We start from the raw sequence: 23383 nt of genomic DNA, 5'->3' as shown, positions 1-23383 counted from the left end.
TTTTCCAACACTATTGCTTAATATGTGGGTGGAAAACTCGTAGAAATTCTTGGACTGCACAACAATACATTTAAAACAATGGAAAAACCTAATGGAATACACTATATTGATCTTTCTAACAATTTCATACGCTTTGACGCCGTCAGCCAGCTAACAAATGTCTTCTTCGACGACTCCAACAAGCAGGTAACAGAAAGGCAAGTCAGTGAGGCCAGAAATGGATGAACTGCAGCATTGTTTTGTTTTAGATTTTTGCAGTCCGCTCGGGCGGGGCCACGGGCGTGGTGGTTAAGGGCCCCGTGGAGGATACTGTGATAACGTTTTGCATGAGTGATCGTGGAGGCGCTATACGCTCCATTAAATTCTCGCCGGACAATCAAATTCTGGCCGTGCAACGCAAGGAAAACGCGGTAGAGTTTGTTTTCTTTCAGGGCGAACAGCCGCTGTTGCAGGACATCATAACGCATCAGGTCAAAACGCTGATCTATGGCTTCGTTTGGGTGCACAATCGCGAGCTGGCGCTCATATCGAACACTGGCGTGGAAATCTTTCAAATTCTGCCCGAGAAGCGACAGGTGCGCTCGGTAAAGGCGCTGAGCATAAGCATCAAATGGTTTGCCTGGTGCTGTGATGCCAATGTCGCGCTGCTGTGCACCACAGAGGGCAACACCCTGGTGCCTGTGCTGGTAAAGCAAAAGGTCATTACCAAGCTGCCCAAAGTGGACTGTGAGTAGCCCAATATTTAATGAACGTTTTCGAGCCTATCTTCATTTGCTCCCGTTTCTTTTAGTGGGCAATCCAGGTCGCGAGGTGCAGGAGAGCAAAGTAACGTTGGGTAGAGTATATGGAGTGCTGGCCGTGCTCATACTGCAATCAAACAGCGCCTCGGGCATGATGGAGGTCGAAGTGCATCTGTTAAATGGGCCTGGTCTGGCGCCTCGCAAATGCCATGTGCTGCGTCTCAGCCTTATTGGGCGTTTTGCCATTAACACTGTGGACAACCTGATAGTGGTACATCACCAGGCCACTGCGACATCGCTGCTCTTCGATATTGCGCTCAGCGGTGAGGTGATCGATGATGTGACCTACCATGCGCCCATTACGCCAGGACGCTCCATTAAACCATTTGGACTCAAGCTGCCCTCGCTCTCCCCTGATGGCCAAATTCTGCAGTGCGAGCTTTGTATGTTGTTGACTGTAGTCATATCAAATCTTTTATTAATGTCGAAACCCATTGCAGATTCTACCAACTGGGTACTCTTCCAGCCTAATATTGTGATTGATGCCAAACTGGGCTGTATGTGGTATTTAAATCTATCCATTGAACCACTCTGCAGTCTTATCTCGGACCGCATACGTCTCACTGAGTTTCTGCTGCAGCGCAGCAGTGGCAAACAGATGTTGTTGAAGGTGGTGGGACAGCTGATGGACGATCAGTACAAGGGCACGCTGCTGCCCGTGCTGGAGACCATCTTTGATAAGATCAACAAGATTTATTCGTGAGTGAAATGCTCGAAATGTCAAAGACTTAATAACGATTGTCCTTCTCAGCTCCTGGGTGCAGTTGGAGCTTCAGAATCAAACGGCGCTGCCCTCCAATGTGAAGAGCACAATAGCTAAGAACTCAACGCCGCCCATTGTGCTCATCGAGCAATCGGACATGGTGCAAATCTTTCAGCCCATTACCAAGCGAACGTACACGGAAACTGTGCTAATGCTGTACCTGCAATCCCTAAACAAATACAACATTTCCGCTCAGGAGGAGCTGAGCAAAATGGTCATCAGCGAGCTAATACGCAATCGTAGCTTTGATACGCTGCGCCGCCTGGTCAGCTACTCCATGCTGCTGGAGTCCAAGTCTGTTGCGTGCTTTTTGCTAGCGCACTCCGATGTCAACTCGGCCATTTCACAGGTGGCCATTGATATGCTGGGCAAAATTCAAGCCCATGAGGTAATTTAATGTATTTATCATGTAAATCCCTTACTAATTTGTTATTTGTAGATCATAATTGAGGTCATGCTGGGCCAGGGCAAGGTCATAGATGCGCTGCGGCTGGCCAAAAACTCGCTGGGCTTAGAAAAGGTGCCGGCGCGCAAGTTCCTCGAGGCGGCCTACAAAACGCAAGATGATTTGATCTTCCACAGCGTCTACCGATTCTTTCAGATGCGCAATTTGCGCATGTACGAGACTCTGGCGTTTCCCAAAGGTGAGTGTGTGTCAGGTTTTTATATATTTAATTAATGTTAACATTTTTTTCAGCCGAACAATGCACCGAGTTTATACAGCACTATAACACTACATTTGCCGCGGATAGTGCCAACAAGTTGCAGATTAGCTGAGCCCTTTCGGGTTTGTTCAGTTTATTTTGTGATTTAGCTAATAATTGATTGGGGTATTCACACTTGAGTCTACAAATAGCCTAAGCTTGTAATTAAATTAGAATAAACAAAATAACTAAAGGAAACATTCATATATTTTTCTTTTATAATTTTTACGACTGTGCTTTTAGACAAACATGTGACACTTATTTTTGGTGATTATTACGGTTTTTTGAATCGACATTTGTTAAATCATTTAACCAACTTTTTAACAACAGTATACTCAAAAGATGAATATACATACATGTATTTATAGACTGATTCTAAGAAAAAGCATCTCGTGCTAAATATCACCGATGCTAAACTATTCACAGACACTCAGGATGATTACCCATAATACTTGACACTGCATTTGTGTACTTACACAACACAAAATTATTAAGAGGTTACAATAAATACAAAGAATGGCTATTTATATGGAATATACATAAATATATTAAAAAAATACATACATGCATTGAATGGTTTGCCTAGCAGAAACGTCTGGGCGGCGCCTTAAGCTGCAGCGAGCCGAGCTCCATGGTGTTGGAGCTGCTTAACAAATGCTGACTGGGACATGGCAAGCGTAATGTTGACAACTGCCCAACGGGCACCGCTGCACCACAGCGTGGACATTGCTGCAGTGCCGTTGCTTCATTCCGACAGTGCTCGTGCAGCGCATGTCCACATGGACCCAACACAAGCACTGGCGTCTGATCATACAAACGCTGCCGGCAGATGAGGCAACGCATGCTCGTTACCCAGAGGCCGCGACGAGCCACACGACGCTGCTCGGACAAATCTGTATGCAGATTCTGGCACAGTGTATCGGCGGCAACGCGCAGCGCCTCTGTCTCTTGGCGCGAACTAATCAGCATGCTCATCAACAAATCCTTGATGTCGCCAAAGCTGGTGGACACATTGTGCGTGTTCATGATGAGCTGCACCAGATTGTGCAGATCAATGTGCTGCGAGGCCTCGTGCAGCATGGACTTGGTAATGGACTGCAGATCCTGCTGCGGCAGTATATACTGCAGCAGCGTAAACCAGCAACGCTCCAGCTGCTTATCAGGCAGCGTCTGGGCCGAGCGCGCCAACAGTTCTGCAATTTCCTTAGCTTCCTTTGCAGCTGTATCTACATTGGCATCACGCAGCAGCTGCATGGACAGATCAAATGCTTTCGCATAGCTCTCCTGCTGCTCGTACAGGTAGATGACAGCGCGCTGCAGCTGGTGCCGTTCCACAATGTCAATGGCTTTGTCCAGACGGTAACCCGAGCTGGTGCGCAAAAATTCTAGCACTGCATCGGCGCCTTCCAAATTACAATAGAGTTCGAGGAGCAGTTCCATTAACGCTGGCTGCAATTCGCAATGTCTCTCATTGAGGCACTGCAGCAGACGAAACAGCAGCAGCTGCTGTCCACTAAGCAGCTCTAGTAGCTCACTAATCTTGTCCGGATAGTGCAAAGCAATCAAACGCGTTGTCTCCGCTGCATTAATCTCCAGCAGCTTTCCAAGGTGATGACGCAGCTGTTGATAGATGCATCGTTCGCTGACGCTCACATGACGCTCCATGTAGGCAAACATGGTCTCATGACGCGCCTGGTTGTGTATGAGGCACTCGAGTATGTTGTCGTAGCGGTGCAGCTTCTCTAGCAGATACTCTACGACATAGTAGCAGTGAGCACGTTGCGCCAGCTCCAATTGCTCCTCATCGCTGCTGATGTCTGCCAGGCAATTGCTCGATAGTAGCTCATGCCAGGCGCTCTCCCGCTCCGAGTGCTGGCGCGCACTCTCGTTGGCAATGTTCTCCTGCGCCAGGTAGCTGAGCACACGCTCAAGCAGCTGCTTGTCGCACGGCAGGCACTGCGTGGATATCTGCTGGGCAATAAAGTTCAGCAAGCAACCAATTTCCGCCCACTAAAAATGAATAAATGATTAGTCCTTCAGATTATAAATAAATCCACTTTTTCCACTCACTGTTGCGTTCTCGGGCGTCATAATTTCAAGCAGCAGATAGATGATGCGCTTGCGATGGGAAAAGCCCAGCTCGTTGCTGAACTCGCGCTCCTGGAATGCCAGCGAGATGACATTTAAAGTTTCTCGTGTATCGAATTTTAGTAGAGCGCGCAGATATGGATAGGGCAGCTCATCCACGGGGCTGGCACTCGAGTGCTGTGAGGTGAGACAGCGCAATACGTCGTTCTTGACCTGTTGCACCTGCTCCTCTGGTATGTCACCGCTGGGAAAGCGACGACCGGCCAAACAGCTGGATATATAGACCAGCAAACAGTTGCCCAGATCCGTTTGGTCTGGCCTTAATGGCGGCAACAGCTCCGTCAGCGCACTCGTGTAGTCATTCAAGGCGCATGCATTGAGATAGAGCTGCGCCCGATACAGCTCATGCCGCTTGACTGCTTTCAGCACCTGATTCAAGTCCAGACACATCCAGTCTAGCTTTAGGATCAGCTGCTCTAACTTGGCAGGCGAATGCTGCAGCCAATAGTCCACGAGAGCCTGCGATATGACTGGATTCACGCTATGTATGGTCTCCTGCTCAATATGCTCTGAAATGTGCTGCAGAAAGAGTTCCGTATTGTTGTGCAGCCGCTCCCAGAGCTGCGTCCACAGCAGATCCAATTCGCCGATGGTTATCAGACAATTGACAATGGCGCCGAGGCAGTATTCGGGTGCACGTGCTGAATTGGCTATGTACTCCTTGAACAGCATAATGATGCGCTCCTTGGCCTGGGCACGCTTTCGTGGACGCTCTGCAGAGGCTATATAGCCATCCAAGGCCAGTTGACAGGCCTCCTGCCAGCGATGATTCTTGACCTACAAGCACAGAAGGATTAGTACATTTCATATACAATCGACAATTTCGATTTACCAAATAGCTAATGCGTTCCGACCAGGTGCGCACACCTATGATGTGCAGAGAGCGCGCGCCGAGCACATAGAGTTGCGTGCCCCGAGAGACCACCGAGTTGTAGCAGGCATTGGTACCCGCCAAGGCAAAGGCGGGAGAGACGTTGCCGCCTGTGGCCAGGCCCTTGAACTGCGCCGAGCCGTAGACCAGACCTGCATTGGCCATATCCATGCACTCCAACTCCCGACTGGAGCGCACATCCACCAAGTGTAATATTTCCGACGTGTCCAATGATGCCACACACTTGGGGCCCAGCCAGTGGGCGGAAAGCAGGCTGCTGTGCAGCTGGACATGGCGCAGATACAGCAAAGTGATGCGTCCATTGGCTACAAACAGCTGGTGAAAGAAGAGCTGATTGCCGCGGCCAACGACAATGACTGGATCGATGGACCGACTCGTGTCCGCCGCCTGTATAAGCACCAGATGCCACGCCAGCAGCGGCAGGCAGTCGGCCGGTCCTTGCAGTGCATGATACTTGATGACACGCAAACGTGGACGAACCGTGACTATAAAATATTTAGAGAGCGTTGCCAGAGCCACAATGGAGTATTGATCCAGTTCGTGCCGCCCCTGGGCGTCCATGATAAGCGGCTCCACGGAGCAAACCTCACCACGAGCGCCCGAAAACAAACAGCGCGAACTGCATCCTCTTATGCCCAGCTTGCGTGTAAAGCTCAGCGACCACACAGAGCCGCCGGCATCCGCGCAGAGCGCCAGCGAGGAACGTGATGTCCACTTGACGTGCAGTACTCCTGTGTTCGGTGTTATCACATCAAATAGCTCGCGCAGCACATCACCAGTCTGGGTGTCCAGCATGGTAACCAAACCGCGTGCATAGCCCACCAGCAGGCGTGTGGAATCGCCGTTGAAGGCCAGGCTAGAGACGGCCCCCTGGCTGTGTTTGTCCTGATGAGCCCAGCGAAGCGTTTGTGTAACATCAAAGTTGAGTATGTGGCCGTGAGAGGTGCCCACAGCAATGTACGCCGCCACGGCGCAGGCACTGGCCGCTCCAGCGTTGACGCGCTCGGCGGCTGAGGCCAGTTGGGCCGAGATGCCATGCAGAAGCGTGTAGCGCATTATGGAACCGGAGCCGCTGCCGCCACGCCCATCGGCGCGCACACCGCAATCCTCGCCGATTGAGGGTGTTGGCGTTGCTCGCGGCACCGGCATCCCAAGCTCAGAGGCCACGTCGGAGTCCGCCTCGAATTCGCTGAGCACCGTTTCGAGCGTGGGCAAAACATCGGTGGGTGGTATGGCAAACTCGACATCGTCCAGCTAAGCGTTTTCACGGGTAATTAATCAATCAATTTTGCACTGCCATTGTTTTCATTTTAATACTCACGCCTTCAAACTCAAAATCAAGTTGCAAACTGTCCGTGGAGCCGCGATCTGATTCCAGCAGCGATTGCAATGAAGGTGCCTTCAACTCAGCCATGCTGCACAATGATGTGCTTGCTTTCTACTTTAATTTTGTTCTTATTATTATACTAATCTATTAATTTGATCTCAATTTTTATCAATGAACGTCTGTACGCCCACCATTTTATCGATATTTCTCAGTGCAGCGACTAATTTCGTATGGTTAACAGAAATATCGGTAAGAACCGGCAGATGTGTGTGTGACATATCGATATGTAATAAAGCAATTGCAACTCTAACCGCGATACCTCGCAGTCAGCTGTGAACTAGTTCAGCGTCGTAGTTTTTTTTGTTCGTTTCGTTTCTCTCTTTCATCAGTTTCATTTTATCCTTTATTGTGGCCAGTCGCATTGGCGTTCGCGCACGGAATTTTCGTGATTGAACATTAAAGTTAATTGAATGTATAACTTACAATAGAAATGTGCGTAAAACAACAATAATAATTGACGCCCGCGGGCAGCAATAAAGTGTACAGTGCGCGAAGTGCCCACCGGAATATGAAGCAACAACGCGCGTTGCGGGCGGCCGTGGAAGTAACGATTTTTGCATGAGTCGCGCTTGGCCAAAAAAAAAAAGTAAGAAAAACAAAGAGGCTGCCAAATTAAAATGCAGTGCCTATAACTAATCAGTTTTGTAATTATAAGTGCTAACACGGCTATAAATAAATTTGTTTATTTCGATGCCCGTTTGTGACTGTTTGTAATTCGGTTTTTGCTTTGTTGCTGCTGTTTGTTTGTGTTTTTGCGCTACTCTCTCTCTTTAACGTAAGCGCGTCATTCAATTCATGTGAGTGTGTTGGTGCCGTGACGTAAACAAATGCAAATGAAAAGGCACTTGTGTGCGAATATTTAAAAAATGCCAACAACAAAACAGCCGCATGCCGATGCCGATGCCGTTTCACGTGCCAAATATACATTGTAGCAACAACAAAACGATAACTTTTTCGCCTCGTGTGTTTTGTGCATCTCATTCGCTGCAAGGCCAGCTGAGCGCAACACGTTTGTGTTGTTTCTGCTGCATGCGTAGGCGGGCAGAGCAGCAACAGCAGCGCAGCAGCATGTGCGAATGTGTGCGTGCATTAATTGAAACATAGATGCGACAGGTAAGCCGCAGAGCGCAACTCAAGTTATTTCCGTTCTCTTTAGCACGCAAACACAAACATAACAGTAACTTGTAGGCCCATATTTGTATGTGTTTGTGTGTGTTTGTGTGTGCATGTGTCATTTTGGCTTTGTTGCGCCGCCTGGCGTCAAAATCTACATAGTTAATTTCTTTTAACTAGCGAGCGCAAGAGACTTCCACATAAATACAAACTTATCAATTAGTAAAAGCGGCGCGTTTGCAGGTAATTTTCCAGACACACTCACACACACGCACACAAGTGCAGACTCGCGCTGTTGCAGAGCCGTTTTACGTTTGTCAAGATAAGACAACAACAACAACAGCTACAATAACATCAAAGCAAAGCACGTTAATGACATTTCTGGAGCAGTTTCACACACACACACACACATACACACACACACACACACTCACACATCTCTCCCTCGTAACCCCTTTAGTCAACATCTTTAACATGTCGTATGCGCTAGTTTTTCCACATTTTTGTACCCTATTCAAATGTTGCATGGCTTGTATTGTTTCTTTTTTTCGTTGGCAACATTCCTTTAATGATGATAGAAATGATAATCTTTTTAAGCGGGGGAATCACAATTTCTGAAAATAAAAGTTGTCAGCAAGATTGTATAACTTTATATATGTATATATATATTTTGAATGAAAATCCCCTGAACTACCTTATATTGTTTTTTAAATATGTCGATTACAATTTTGCAAGCGTCGACTAAAAAATATAATCTTTACGGCATTTAAATGCGGCGATATTCATTGTATAACCTTTCTTTTTTTCTTCGGTTTAATTGATAATGATTCGAGGAAGGGCATTTAAAATTCGTTACGATTTAGTTGTTGGCCTTCTGGTTGATTATTGTGCTTTCGCTTTGTGCTCCTTTAGCTGCAGCTTTGCTTTTCATCTGTCTTTCATGGTCACTAAATTTATTGGTCAACATTTTATCTTTTGGTGTTCAGCACCCACGCGGCGTCGTCCAAGTCGTCGTCCACGGCGACGGCGACGGCGACGCTGGCGACGGCAACTCCTTCAACTTGTTTGGGTTTGCGGCGGTCGTGCGTTCAACGCCCACATGGAAATTTAACGCCTCAACGCGCTGGCGACCGGTTCAGATTCTAGATTCTTGATGCCGATTCGAATTTTTCCCGAACGTGGTCAACAGCCACATAAATATTAGAGAAGGGACCAGGCCATAAAATCAACAACAACAAGAACAATAGCAACAACAGAAAATATATTTTCCGACATGAGTTATGAGCATATTCCCGTTCGTTTTTAGTATCAAAAAATTTGTTGCTACACCGCGTTTTGGTTGTGGAAAATATCTTAATTTCAATAAACTTGGCTGCGTCCCCATTCTTCATATAGAACATACATATATATAGCATATTCCCATAAGTTTGTTTTGTTTATCTTTTCATGATTTGTTTATGTTGTGAGTGGTGTGACGGGGGCGGGGTCGGTGTCTCTCATATGTGTTTTTGATTCGGCGATTGCAGTCGAACAAATTTGCAATTGTGGGTTCTGTGTCTGGTCGTGGGTATAATTCAGGCCTTAACCCATTGTTGGCCACATGATAAACGACGGCTTGTTAATAAATCAAAGGCAATCGTGCATTGTGTGTGTCCTCTGTATATTTCCTGTGTGCCCTGTTCCTGCTCCAGCTCCTGCCCTTGGGCACGAGCGCAAAGAGTACTCGTTACAATGTCAGAAAGTTTTTGTTTTGCAACTTCTACATGCCGCTTGGTCCTTGGAGCATGCAACATGATTGGCTACTGCACTCAGCACAGGATACTCGTATTTCATACGCCTTGTAGATTTATGAAGTGCCCAGCCGAGCCGCTCTTGACTACGTGGGCGTCTATATGTATCGGTGTGTGTATGTCTGTGCGTGTGTGTGCGGCTGCAAGCTTCTGCTTGGGGTTAGCATACATACATCCTGTGCATCCTGTGCCACAGGCTGCCATTGGCATTCTAATGATTTTTTATTGTTGTCGCTTAAGTGGCCCATTGTACAGCTGGCAACATATTGTCCCGACATTCCGCCCACTTGATAACCGATCCCCCAACCCCCCCCTCCGCCCGCCCGAAAGCATAGTTTGTTGAGGCGCCACAGCTGTTGTTGGCATTCAACTTGTCCGAATTGCTTAACATTCCTTGTCTCTTTGTGCTATGCAACCGATTTGATAACATTTCTAATCATGCACGCTGATTAGACTAGTTCTAATTGATTATACAACTTTTTCTTCCAAGAAATGTTGCTACATTTTGCACACGGTTGAAATAATCTTTAATAGCTTTCTGATAAGTTAGATCGATGCATATCGAAAATATGTATATCTTTAGTTTTCAGATAGTTTTTCCTTTGGCAAATAAAGCATAATTGATTTCCAAAGCGAAATAAATATGCATTAAAATGAAATAATTTAAAATTGTCATAAATTTGTCAAAACTCAATCAATTTTTATGAGTTATGCATTATTGTTTGTGGCTTGAATTCTTAAACTCTTGTTATCAAAATGCATATTAAAATTATACTGGAATGAATAACAATAACTACATTTAATCAAATAAGCATCAAATAATATTTCCCATTAAAATAAGCTTGGATAAAACTGGTCCGATTTTGATAGGAATTGACTTTTTGTTTGTGCTGTCGCTTCTAAATGAATTCTGCACTTAAATGTAGAAATAAAATGTGTGGTAGAATAATATGAAGTTATGTTTATGTATATGATTTCATTTTTGTCAGAGCTAGAATTTGAGATGCATTTTATAAGCCAGACACAAGAGTTTGTTGCAAATCATTTTGTTAATTTTTATATCAGAGTGTGTTTTCTCTGCAGTCTTAGGTTTAGATAAAGTTATATAATTCTAAGCCTTCTGATTAAACTCGGTTTAGTTAAACTATAATTTTATTGCACTGGGCCCATTAAAAATGTATTTTCTTTATAGCTGCTTTAATGAAGCTCTTAAGAACAGGTTTATAAAATAATCCTAAGGCTTCTTCAGCTTTTGACAGTCACGATTGCTCAACAGTCTAATTGTACTTACCGCTTTTATAGTTGTTCCGTAATTAAATTATCGTCAATTAATTCTGCAACTGGGAATATCATTAAGTGTGGCTTTCAAGATTTAGGGTTCTGTTCATTTGAAGAGCTGCAGTTATTGCCATTTCCAGCTGTTTGCCTACTATTCGAAAGTAAATTATCAACTGGATATTGATTGCGATCTTTGGACTTCACATAATGATCTTTAATAATGCTACCTATCGCTTGAATACCTTTGTTTCCTTTGTCTGTTATGGCTGCTGCTCTTGGCCTGCCTCTTGCCTGCTTGCCGGGCCTTTAAGAAATCGTCTTTGCTGCGGCTTATGTTGCATGGTAGCTGAGATTGGCTGCTGCTGCGGCTGCCTATGCCACCACAGTATATACATCAGGCTGGTAGAAAATGCATTCGGCTTAGTCACTATTTGCCCCCCCCAGACAATTAAGCTGCTGGAGAAGCCAAGCAGAGGGGCTTTGGAGAGAGTGAGGTGGGGGCTTTGGCTTAAACTGGTTCGCCGTCGTCTTCTTGATACGAGCACAAATGATTCGCTGCCTGAAGTAGCTGAGCGTTGTTTGAGTTTCTGCCTGCGCTGTTTATTGTGATCTGCTGGCAAGAGAAAAGCAAAATGCCAAATAAGCCGCACGAAAAGCAGCGCCAGGACATGAACCCGCCACAGGCAGCAGGGCAGCAGGACGGCAGCGCAGTTGATGCTGTCGGTGAGGTCAGGCGTGCTTGGGGTTGACTGAGCGCGACTGTAGTCTAACTCAAAACGCGCCAAAGCAAAGCGATTAACTGGATTTAGCAGCGCTCGCGGGCTTAACGCTCGAAGAACTCATCCCCGGCCAGCTCGGCGTCCTCTATACAAAGTTTTTTCATTATGCACCAAGCTTAAGCATAGCTTATAAAAGAAGCAGTCCCTATGTTGTACCCTATGTATCTACTGAGTTGCCTCCTATGCATGTGGGTGGGCTTTGCACCTTCATCGATTTAAATCGCGTTAAACCTGCTGCTTGTGACCAGCTAATTAGCAGAGCCGCCAATTTTCTGTTGGTGCCGCCTTTGGCAGCGGGATGCGGGGTTTGGTGCTAATGACAGCGCTAATAATTGCTTTGTTGTGGCCGTCCTGCTATTGTCCCAGCTGTGATGGGGTGCCCTCATTTCTGACGGCGGCTGCCAGAGCTGTCAAATGAGAAGCGCCCAGGAGGAGAGGGAGGTGTGAAAAAATGCGTTAGAAACTAATTAGTTTCAAATATATGCTCCAAAATATATGCAAGTAAAAATATACGAGTTGACGCTCTTCTCGGGAGTGCACGATTAGGGAACACCCTGGAACTTCAATAAAATGAAAGAGACTTGATCTGTATATACTTTTCTAGAAGCTACTTGTCAACTTTGGCGAGATTTACTAAAAAAAATAGCAATTTAGTATCAATTTTTATTTTCTCGTAAAGTTATTAATGATCGGATACATACTCGTACTTCGCGGGCACTAGAAGGATCTACGTTCCTAATTCAGGTCCCTAGCTCTTATAGATGGCAAGATTTTACATAGATTGACTCAACTTATCGTCCTGATCAAGGATATACATTCTTAATGTGGACGGAGCTGCTTTCTATTGCCTGTTACAAACATTTTTTAACCATCTTTAATGTGTTAAGGGTATAAAAAGTACTACACCAGTCTTTAACAATTTATAGAGTTGAGAAATAATCGTTTTTAAATATTACAAAAGGAAACTCGTTTTAAGTAGCTTAAAACATCGCGAATTTTTGCAAATTTGGTGCCGTTCAATTCATGAAATTCCACGTAGATTTAAATAAATCAAAGGAGTTTTTTTTATTGCTGCAAATTCATAAAAAATTTTAAGTAAAAAAGTAAAAAATTGTAAAATTGTAAGCATTTAAAAATCAGACACAAGTTTTTATGAACATTTATATGTTATTCAAATTCTTTTGAGTCTTAAGTTTAGATCAAGTTCTGTAATTCCAAGTTACGTTTTGCTTTTGATAGCTATCTTATAAATTCCAGATAATTTTAACGATCATTTAATTGCTTAGCGCTTATAAAACATATATATTTTACCTATAACTGCTTTTAAAAACAGGTTTTTTAATAATATTTTAAAGCTTCTTCAAGTTTTTACAATCACAATTGCGCAACAATCTATTTGTAGTTGAAGTTTTTATTGTAGAAGGTTCATAGTTCGAGCCAGACTTAATTTTTGTTTTACATTACTTGGCTTAAACGTTACAAAATTTATAATTTGTAATTAAACAGTTCAGCTAATTAGTTCAGTTCAGTTCCGTTTAGTTATTTATTCAATATAATTATTTACTCTGATTCATAAACATTTTGCCCATCTTTCAACTAGGGAACAGTTCAACTCTGAACAGATTCTTCTGTTTTTGAACAGAACGTGCAGTAGGCAAATAACTAGTTTTCCAATGTGTATTGAATTTTGAACCGATTCAGGTTGTATTGAAAATACTTGGTTTTCCCTTATGAGTTTGTTCAATTGCGAACCGATTCAAAATGTGTTCAGCAGACGTTCTTTTTCCGATTCCTAACCGGTTCGTGCTGTCCAGCAAATTGCCGCAGTTTATGTTTTTTGCCACGTCTTTTCGCTGGACTATTATGTGATTTTATGTTTAGCTCGTAAGCTTCATTCTCAATTACCGCTGCCACACTTGGAATACGAGACCGTAACCCCCCCTCCCCCCTGCCTCTGCGCTCCACTTCGCCTGGCAGCCGGGCGTTCAGTTTGTGTTACATTTAAAATGCTTCCAAGTCTTTAGCAGCGTTTTTGACGATTTCGCCAGCTGCTGCGGCCGCGAACTCTTTTGCTGTGGCTGCAATTGTTGTTATTGTTTGTGTTGTTCCCGTTCTTGTTGTTGTTCTTATTTCCGTTGTTGTTGTTCCTGTTTACACACACATACCGCAGCTGGCCACAGGATGCGCCAGTTTGGCCGTTTTTCGCACACATTTTTCACTCGGATTTTTACGCGCTGCGCTTGCCATCGCCCGCCTTCCGTTTGGCCCCTTGTGCCCCTTGTGCCTCTTGTGTCTTTTCATCTAGTTTTCCTTTGCGCGTGCTAAGCCCTCCCCAACGCACCACCCTGCCGCTTCTCTCAAGGCATGTGCATGCCTTTGTGGGTTGTTGTTGCTGTGTGGTTGTTTAAAAAATTTGTACACTGCGCTTAAGCAACAAAACGAAATGGCATAAAAATAAAATAAATGTTCACAGCTAAGCCGCTGTTTTGTTTATGTGTGTGCGTGTGTATGTGTGTCTGTGTGTTTGGGGCGTGGCCAAAGTTTTGCCTCAGCTGTTGCTGCTGCTGCTGCTATTGTGCTTTTTGCATAAATACATACACATATATTTTTTTTTACAATTTTTGGTATGTTTTTTTTTTTATATATTTTATATTTTATGCGTTGTTTGTCGCTGTTGCCGCCGCACACAGTAAACGGAGACGCCACGCATGGGGGCTGCTGATTGCTTTGTTCCGGCGCTTAAGCGCCCCAAATCCCCTACATCAGCATTAAGAGCAGCAGCTCCGCTCTCCTTGGCCGCCCGCTGGCATTATGTTTATGAATTTGTGCGGGTTCCTGCAAATTTATTTATTTATGCTCTTTATGTGGCTTGGCTATAAATTAGTGCACAGTTTTGGCAGCACTGCAGCGCTTGCCAAACTGTGCGCATAAAAATCAATTAACGAATGACCAGAAAAAACGCTGACAAGAGTTTTTATTTGCTTCGCGTTCAATTACAACATTATAAAAGAGATGTTGGGAGAGTCAGACGGGTGGAGGGGCTGCGGGCTGGCAAATCAAATTGCACTTCAATAAGGTGAATGCCAGTTGTTGTTGTTGCTACTTGCTCGATTTGCACCTGGCCCACTGCAAAAGCCAATGCACCCAACGCACAAAGTGTGCCAAGTGGGGAGCAGCCGGTCCCAGGGTGAGGGGCTGGACTGTGGGCGTGTCAAAGCCCGCTGACATTTCACGCATTTAGTTGTCGGTTGTGTCCGTGTCCGGTATGCCTTCTTCTTTTTTTTTTTTTTTTTTTTTTTTTTTGCCTTTGACACAACCCAAATGAAATGTTCCGTTCGCGACGTGTGCGCAGGATGAAGGATAAAGTGTGCGTGACGTGCAGACAGCCAAACGGCCCCCCTTCGACTCCTTCCCCCTGCCCGCCAATGCATTTTACTGTTCATTTATGTGTCGCAATTTTAGTTGCTGAAAACTTTGCGTTAAGCTGTCGCCCACGCGGACGAGCGACGCGCAGGGCTAGAGGGCTATCCGCGGGTGTATGTACGCCATAAAGTCAATTTGTAAAACGCAGCGCCCGGGCTGGTTGGCCATCAATGGACTGGAAAGCTGACTGTGCAGCGGATATGCGCAAAAAAAGATATCGCATTATCTGCTGGACGCACCAAACAGTCGGATATCGTTAGGAAATGAAGGCAACATACCGAAATGATGGATGGCTGCATGCAGCATAACGATAGATATATTTTAATTGTATACGTGTTTGATAGACGTTGAAAAACAGTGGGAAAATGGACACAACGCCACACTAGCTATTTAAACTCACATTAGTTGTGGGATCGTATTAGATTTTTAGCTTAGTAGGCTTTCAAACTGATTGGACAACTGTTAGACAATCCAAGCAGAACACGAATTTACAATATTTCTCAAGTTTTCTTGCTTAGAAATTGAATATAGTCCTAAAAATGATGTAAAAGGTGTATTTATTATGTGCTTTTCATAATATTAGATGAAGCGCTTATTAATCCAAGTGCAATTCAGTTTGAATCCCACTCAACCCGCGCAACATTTTTTTATGCCTTGATATCGATACCATTATTGATAGAACACAACAAATCATTCAAATTCCACTTTGAATATATTTATTACCAATTTTCCGTATTGAATTCAATTAATTTAATTTGCTATTCAAATGGTCTTTCACTCTAATCTCAATCCTGTATATAGGTTCTCTTTATTTGTGATTTATTTCCCCAAACTTTCACAAACATTTATCGAGCCCTTTTTCGTTTGATTTTTATGGGATTTTGCTGTCGCACCTTTTAGCATTTTGTTGTTAATTGTATTCACATTTGAAAGGGCATAGAGATCCCAATCATTCTACATACGTGTTCCTCAATTACGCAATTCCCGGAAGACTCACTGGCTGTGCCACGCCCACATCTACCGCTATTATCTGTTTCATGTAATCCCACACACACACACACTCAAACTCAAAAATCCCAATTGGATTCGTTCCCTTTTTAAAACGCATTTTAAGTGTAATAGAGTTGCCCGCCAGGCATAGACCCACACGCACTGACGCACACTGACACACACATACACAGGCTCACACACGAATATATATTTTGCTATGCAAATGAGAAAAACACAAAACCTATGGCAATCATTGGAAAACACGCACAAACACATGGAAACACAGTCCAAAAATGTACAACAATAAAAAGCGATTTAACGCACAAACCGTTTGAACCCGAGCCTGCAATGCGACAGGAGAGGCTGAGCCGACTGCAGCCAAAGGCCGCACAGGATATGGACATGGGCACACGGCAACATGGCAGCCAGGCGGGACGAGGCACTGGACGAGCCAAATTTGTGCGCTGGCTAGGCTGCAGCTGATAGATTGTAATCCTGCTGCTGCTCTTTGACTGCTTTCAATTGGCTCACACACACACACACTCACACGCACGTTGGCCGGCATCCTGTTGCCTTGTCAGTGGAAAGAATGAGCCAGATAGTAAATGTTAGAGTGGGAGAGGTAGAAAGAGAGATGGCACAGCGATTGGCTGTGTGCGTGTTAATTTAGTTTTGTTGTCAACGAGCAGGCTGCCAAAACAATTGAAACAATAACGAGACAAGTGAGAGCTGAACAGTAGGGCAGGGCTGTCCAGACCAGGCCAGGCCAGTCCAGGATGAGATTACAGGCCTCTAACGGCATTAATTTGCTATCAGAAGCAGCAACAAGAAGGACATTTAACATGCTTGTAAAACCACAAAATGTGTTTTGGTGTTTAGCGTTTGATTAATTGCTCGCCCAACCCCGCACCATTCTCCTCCCCCCTGGACCATGCCATAAAAATGATTATGGCTGCCTTGGTTTTTGGGCAGGTCTGGCAACGCCAGCAGCCGCCGCCGCCTTTGACTTATGCCAAGGACCTGTACGGCCCGTAGGGCGTCGGCTATTTCGTTAACAATAAATAACGCTTGAGACAGCGCCAAGAGCTTTTGTTTTGCCCAGGCGAACTCTCGAGTGTCTGGTGAGGGCAGACTGGGTGCGAGACGTTGAACGTTTTTGCCTTTGATCTGGCACATGAAACGTGCGAAAACGGTTAGCCGTGTGCGAGGCAAAGTCAGCCAACAACCTGATAGATTGATGGCCCTGGCGTTTACTTACGTCCTGCTGCCAACCTTCCTGTTTGCCTTTCGTAATGAATGCGGCTTGGTGCCAAAGCAAAGGCAGCACAAATAAGCCACGTCTAAAGCAGCAGCCAGCCAGCCAGACGAACAAAACAGGATGCACACACACAAACACACAACAGTAATATACGCACATACACATGTCTAGCAGGGAATTGCAACGTATCCACTTTATTATGTTTCCAACCCCCAGCAAGTCGAAGTCTTCTTACCCCCGCTCTCCCAATCAAGTTATTGATCAAATATCGCATGTCACTCTATAACGTAGATACAGTCTGTGGCTTGGGGCAGTGGGTGGGTTGGGGGCCATAAGGGGCTTGCTCCGCCGTAAAAGCCAACTAAAAATGCCATTTAAATTGCCATTATGTACTGTTTACTGTCCTGTGGTCCATATCCTTGTCGCTCTCAACTGACATTTCAGCTGTCAGTTTGTTTGGCTTTGCTTTATTTTGGCCGTCGCTTTTGATCATCATCTCCATTTCCATCATCATCATCAGCATCGTCGTCGTCATCGTCATTATCCACATCAGTCTTATCACAGCTAAAGTTACACAACTCCCAACCACCTCCATTGAAAGCAGAAGTCCAAAAATAAATTGGCGTAAATAACACACAAAAAAGTCCGTCACTAATTTTTCAACAGTAAATGAGAAATTTGCTACCAGGAGGGTTGCAAAGGTTGATGATGAATCAACTGAAAAATAAAACCAAATACAGCCCCCAACGGGCACAGTGGTAAAAAGCGAAAAGAAAATTATGTCTAAGGATTAAAATAAAGATGCTGAAATAAAATGGAAATGAATAGGAAACTAATTCACAGGTTAGGGGACTAAAACTTATTAAAAATAAAAACAATAATGACCCCACAGTGAAGCATTAAAAGTTATTTAAGCGCCTGCCTGCCCATAATGGTTACAATAAACACAAATTCTGAACACCTGAAGTGTGCTTATAATTCTCAAACGGTTTTTGTTTGTCAACTTGCTGGCATTTTTATTGCGCTTCGACCCACTGTGCATTAGAGCGGCCCACTTGCCGTCTAAAAATGCATTTAAAAGTTTTATTGTTTTATTTTGTCTGGCCAAGCGTGCGTCGGCCATATTTGTTTGGCTTCCGTTTCCGCTGCTGCTGCTGACGTGGCTTCAGCGTCGCCCGGAAGAAGCACTCCTCTCACTGCCCTGCCCCTTGCGCCCACTCAGCAGTGGAACGATAGCATTAACGTCATTATCCCCTACAGGCAGCCACTACACAGCTCGGACGCGGCTCCATTCGCATCTGGTGGCGAGGTGCGAAGGACCAACACGTTGCCGCAATGACCCTCATTAACTAAATGGTCAGCCAAGTTTGTGCTGTGCCATTTTGTTGTTACCTTCTCCCAGCAGCATTTGCCTGCGTTCGGCTGCCTTTGTCAATTGCTTGAAATTACATTAAGGAGCAGTAATTTTGCACATTAAAATTATTTTAATGGGCCTTTTGCCTTTGAGACACGGCCAATTAGAAAATCAATATGCAGCACTTTGTCAAAAATTAATTCAATTTTCCCATGAAAAACTTATGTAATTAATAGGTCCTGCGGCGGCGGCGGCAGCAGCTGTCAATTATTTGTTTGAGATTTCGATGGCATGTAAAGGGCCATTAAAATTTCGAAAATGAAATCATATTACAGACTAATTAAAGTAGCATTTTAACGAAATACATATATATTATTAATAGTTGTGTGTTTTTTCTTTTTTAGCTCTTCAAGAAGGCAGAGACGAAAGGAGCTGCAGCTATATTTGGTATGTGGTATCTATATTAAATGAACATAAAATTTATTTATTGCTTTAGATATTGCCCGAAAGCGATTATAGTATAGTGTCAATGAATAAAATATTAGCTATAATGCACATAACTCACATATCAAATACATAAATATACCATTATTATGTTCTTAGCGCTATGATTATGTTAAAATCTAAAAGAACTCAGGCATGTGAACCGACATTCAAATGAAGCCAACGACAGCTGCTGTCATTTGTTGGCCATTAAATGGCCTATAAATGTGTCATAAAAGTCTCGTTTGCGAGCCCTGCGCCAAAAATCACAGTTATCCCTGATGGTGATTGTCATTATGTTAAGATGGTTTCACAGTGCGTATGCGTAATATTTGCTAATACTAAGCCAAAACTAGCCGCACGCACAGCTGGCATTTTATTTATGGGCTGCCAACTGCAACAACAAGAACAACTACAAAATATTCTATGTGCTTTTTATGTGTCTCTCAGTGGCCAAAGGAAAAAAGAAAAGCTAGCAAAACATTTCTAATATGTGAGTTTTATTTTATTACATTTTATTACACACAAGTTGGCTGCCAAATGCGTACACACTCACACACACGCACGTACACAGAGAGACTCACATACACACATAAGTGTAGATAAAGTTGTGAGTTTAGAGCTAGAGCGCTTCGTGGGCATGTCCTGGCCACATCCTCAGCACGTACTACGTATCTCCGTTTCCGCAGATAAACGCGCGCATCTGTGTGAATAGGCCTTCACTGTCAGCTGTGTGTGTGTGTGTGTGTGCGTTTCCTTTTAACAAAATGTTTTGATTCCCATTGAAAGACAGGACTAGTCCGTTGGCCAGCTCAACTAATCTGTTATCCTTGCTGCTGAGTTGCTGCTGCTCTGCATCCTTTTTCTTTCTCTTTCTCTTTACCCATCTCTCTGGAGGCTTCTGTGCTGTTTTTTGTTTTTTGCTTTTTCAATTCATCTTATTTATTGAAGCATGAATGGCGTATCTACAGCTGTAAACAGATACAGATACATTCCTATTTATCTACACACACACACACACATACACACACACCCATTCAGCAGCCACAGATACTTGAACAAGAGCTGAAAACCAAGCAACCGATATGAGAAAAATGCCGTCGCTTTTTTTGTTATTTTTATTTTGAAAGCCGAAGCACAACAACGTCTTGCATAGAAAAAGTTAGCTGAGGCGGCAAAAAAGTTTAGATGTGCTCTCCACTGTTCTGTAGCTAATTATGGTTTCTGTTAAATCGCAATCGTTTGTCAAAATATCTTTTATCTTTTCTATCTGGAGTTAAGTATACTTGAAGTTAAATATAAACAGACTTAATATTAACTATAATGATTGCATTAAGGAAAAGAGAGTGAAATATTTTGAAAAGCTCGGTCAACTCATAAAAACTTCTAAGCAAGAGTATACTTAAATAAAAGAGCCCTCTCAGGCTGTAAGCTTTTCAGAATTTTCCCAATTTTACATGGACACCTTGCGTTTTAGTTCAATGCTTTCGCCTACCAATTGCCAACTTGACTAGAAAGTCAATAATACCTTGAGCGTTTGCCAATTGTTGCCATGTAGAGTCCCTAAGGCCTGTTGGCTTTTGTGAAAACCATTTGTAGCATACTTCAAGCTTTCCCTGCCATCGATGCCTGCATCATGGCGCACATGCGTTTGCATAATTGGTATTCATTTTACGCACAGCTCAGGCAACACTTTTCAGCAATATACAGCCTGACTCTTTTCTACTCCACTTCGTACCAGCATCAATTTCAACTGCTAATTGTAAAATCAAAAGGATTTAGGTCTATTTTTGCCGTATAGAAATTTTGCTTTTAGTTTTTACAGCATACTTTTCAGCATACCTTTCATTGGTCCAGTCTAACTAATTAGCCATTTGTTGTTAGCTGCAAATTGAGTTGCAATTCAATTTGCCAAATCATCACAAAATGCTGCAGAAAAAAAAAGAAGAAAATAAAGCTTGTGAAAAGGCCAAGAGCAGCAGCAAAGAAAAAACAAAAGCAAAGCAAATGCTGGCCAACAATCAAGTTGCCTCGTTGACTGCCCCGGCGAGTGGCGACAACAACAACAACAACAACAACAACAACAACAAGAATAACAAAATAACAAAATGAAGTGCAATGGACATTGGTTATGTATGAGCAGGATATAGACACAAAAGGGGTTGCGGACTGGGGCTCAACTTGGCGTGTTAGTGCTGCTTGGTGTCCAAAGAAATCACCAGCTAGAAATGACAACAGCTCCTCGCAACTTTGCCTTGTTATTGTTGTGTAGTCTCATTGTTGTCCTGTTGTCCTGCTATTGTCGCCGCTGTTGCTGCCCTTGTTGTTGTTGTTGTTGTTCGTATCCTGCCACTGGCAATAAAACCGCCTGCTTTTTTTTATTCAGTGCTGCTTTAGATTTTTGCAACTCTCTTGCCGTTCATTTCTCGGTCAGTGACATTTAACGGAGTACGCGGCTTTTGTTGCAAGCTGCAAGTTGATTTCTTTTACATACATTTTGCAACTTTGGCCCCGCGGCGTTAGCCTGTGACAAAAATCTGTTTTTCGTTGACTGTCTAACATGGTAAAATGTTCAGCAAACAACAACAACAACAATAACAAAAGTTTTGCCTCTGAGTTGACTCGCCCAGCGATTAGTTGTTGTTTTTCTGCGCTGCCATTAAAAAATCCTAAAAATATGAGAGTACAATGGGCCTAAAGCGTGTAAAAAGTTCTCAAAATTGTGTTCAGAGCGATCTTTTCTCGCTGTCAAAAAATCGATTAAAGCACTTTTGGGGCATATTAAATATATTTTGTTTGTGTGCTTGACGATTAATTTATAAAATTATAGAAATTTCATTAATAATACCTCACAAATGCCCATCTTATAACCTTTTCTGAGCACCTGCTAACCTCTATAGGGCCAATTTAAAGTCACTTTAAAAATCGAACTTTGCTTGAAACATGTGCGATTTGATGTAAGCTGTATTCGTATATATGCCAAATAGTTTTCTATTTTTATTTCGCAAATACTTTCACACTGTGCGAATGCTGGCACCTTGAATACTATAAAAAAAGCATAAAAATTGCAAAGCATATTTACACATGGCCTTTGGCATTGTTTTCACTGACGGCATGCAACATGCAAACTTTGCAAACGTTGCAAACGTCGTTGTTCTCGCCGTCGCTTTTGGCATCTAAAATAGTTGGTGGCCTTCTGCAGTGGTTACGTATTCTTCCTGCGCTACAATTTTGCACTATTTTTTTATTTTTATTATTTATTTTTTTTTTTTTTTCGTTTTGGCCATGTCGAACACAACAATATGCTGCGATGGGGCAAGCGGGGCGGTGGTTGGTGCAGGCTGACAGTTGTGCAGTCTAACCATGTTAGCGGTGGAGACAAGTCCAAACCACAGTAAAGTGCCACCAGTGCCACCCACCCACCAGCCCACCGCAGGCCTTTTGTCGTTCGCCATCTTTTGTAGCAGCTGTCAGTGGTCGTTGTTGTTGCCGCAGCCGCTGCCTTTGTTGCACTTATGAAACTTTTGCAGTCTGTTTGACAGCCAACCAATACCCAATTCCCGAAGCCTAAACCAATGCTCCACCCCACACAAATGTCAACTGCCTTGACTCATTTTGCAATTTATTTATAGCGAATTTTATTGGTAGTTCAATGCTTGTCATTTGGTTTTGGCCAGTTTCTGCTCTTCTTCTGGAACTATATTTGTGTTTGGGCTCTGCCAAGTGGCAAAGTTAAATTGACAGTACGCAATTTTTCGGGGCAGCAGCTAGCGCGTGGCAAACTTTATGAAAATCCAATTGATTTTGAAGCGAAACTTTCATTGACCCAAATTGGGGCAAACAACTCGAAACGATTTCCATTGTTGCGACTGACTGCCAAAATACAATTTCATAAATTTCATTACTCCTGCAGTCCTTCGCTATCAGTCCCAGTGCCGTGGCAACCCTTAATGCACAAAACTTTTCCAGTGCCTGGCAAACTTTTAGCTCTTGACAAAAAATAAAAATTTATCAATATATGTCAACGGGGTCGAAAAAAAGAACTTTTGCTATAAAACACAATTTTCTTTTTTTTTTTTTTTAAATTTTCTGTATAGTATTTTTTGTTTGTTGTTGAACTCAAGTTGGGAGCTGTTTAATTTGCTGTATGGAGTTGCTGGGCTCTGGTCAGTTGTCCAAATCTCAGCTTAGAGCTGGCCCAGAGTTCCGTTAGCAATTGGT

The 23383-nt window shown here is 43.6% G+C and overlaps 3 protein-coding genes across 4 annotated transcripts in view; 2 read left to right on the top strand and 1 right to left on the bottom strand.

The window, feature by feature from the left end:
* Positions 1-21: 21 nt before the first annotated feature.
* Positions 22-2457, top strand: LOC115769892 (regulator of MON1-CCZ1 complex). The gene is made up of 7 exons (XM_030714909.1): positions 22-186; positions 249-726; positions 791-1183; positions 1241-1499; positions 1552-1951; positions 2003-2207; positions 2261-2457. Exons 1-7 carry the CDS (start codon positions 79-81, stop codon positions 2338-2340), a joined length of 1923 nt encoding a protein of 640 aa, XP_030570769.1. The 5' UTR covers positions 22-78; the 3' UTR covers positions 2341-2457.
* Positions 2458-2536: 79 nt separating this feature from the next.
* LOC115769890 (vacuolar protein sorting-associated protein 8 homolog) lies at positions 2537-6814 on the bottom strand. The gene is made up of 4 exons (XM_030714905.1): positions 6629-6814; positions 5248-6561; positions 4338-5192; positions 2537-4277 (listed from the first exon to the last, which is right to left on the bottom strand). The coding sequence occupies exons 1-4, from the start codon at positions 6719-6721 to the stop codon at positions 2850-2852; spliced, it is 3690 nt and encodes a 1229-aa protein (XP_030570765.1). The 5' UTR covers positions 6722-6814; the 3' UTR covers positions 2537-2849.
* An 86-nt stretch (positions 6815-6900) lies between these two features.
* LOC115769891 (bifunctional heparan sulfate N-deacetylase/N-sulfotransferase) overlaps positions 6901-23383 on the top strand; it is a 70106-nt gene continuing 53623 nt past the window's right edge. The window contains exons 1-2 of one of the 2 annotated variants that reach the window (XM_030714907.1): positions 6901-7280; positions 19084-19126. In XM_030714907.1, the coding sequence (XP_030570767.1) occupies positions 7253-7280; positions 19084-19126 (71 nt within the window). In that variant the 5' untranslated portion in view covers positions 6901-7252. Of the gene's footprint in view, positions 7808-19083; positions 19127-23383 lie in introns of both variants that reach the window. The other variant, XM_030714908.1, reaches the window with a different exon arrangement.

Source organism: Drosophila novamexicana, unplaced genomic scaffold (assembly GCF_003285875.2).
Source record: "Drosophila novamexicana strain 15010-1031.04,08,12 unplaced genomic scaffold, DnovRS2.1 tig00004554-arrow-pilon, whole genome shotgun sequence".
Lineage (NCBI taxonomy): Eukaryota > Metazoa > Arthropoda > Insecta > Diptera > Drosophilidae > Drosophila > Drosophila novamexicana.
This window is presented reverse-complemented; position numbering and strand designations above follow the sequence as displayed.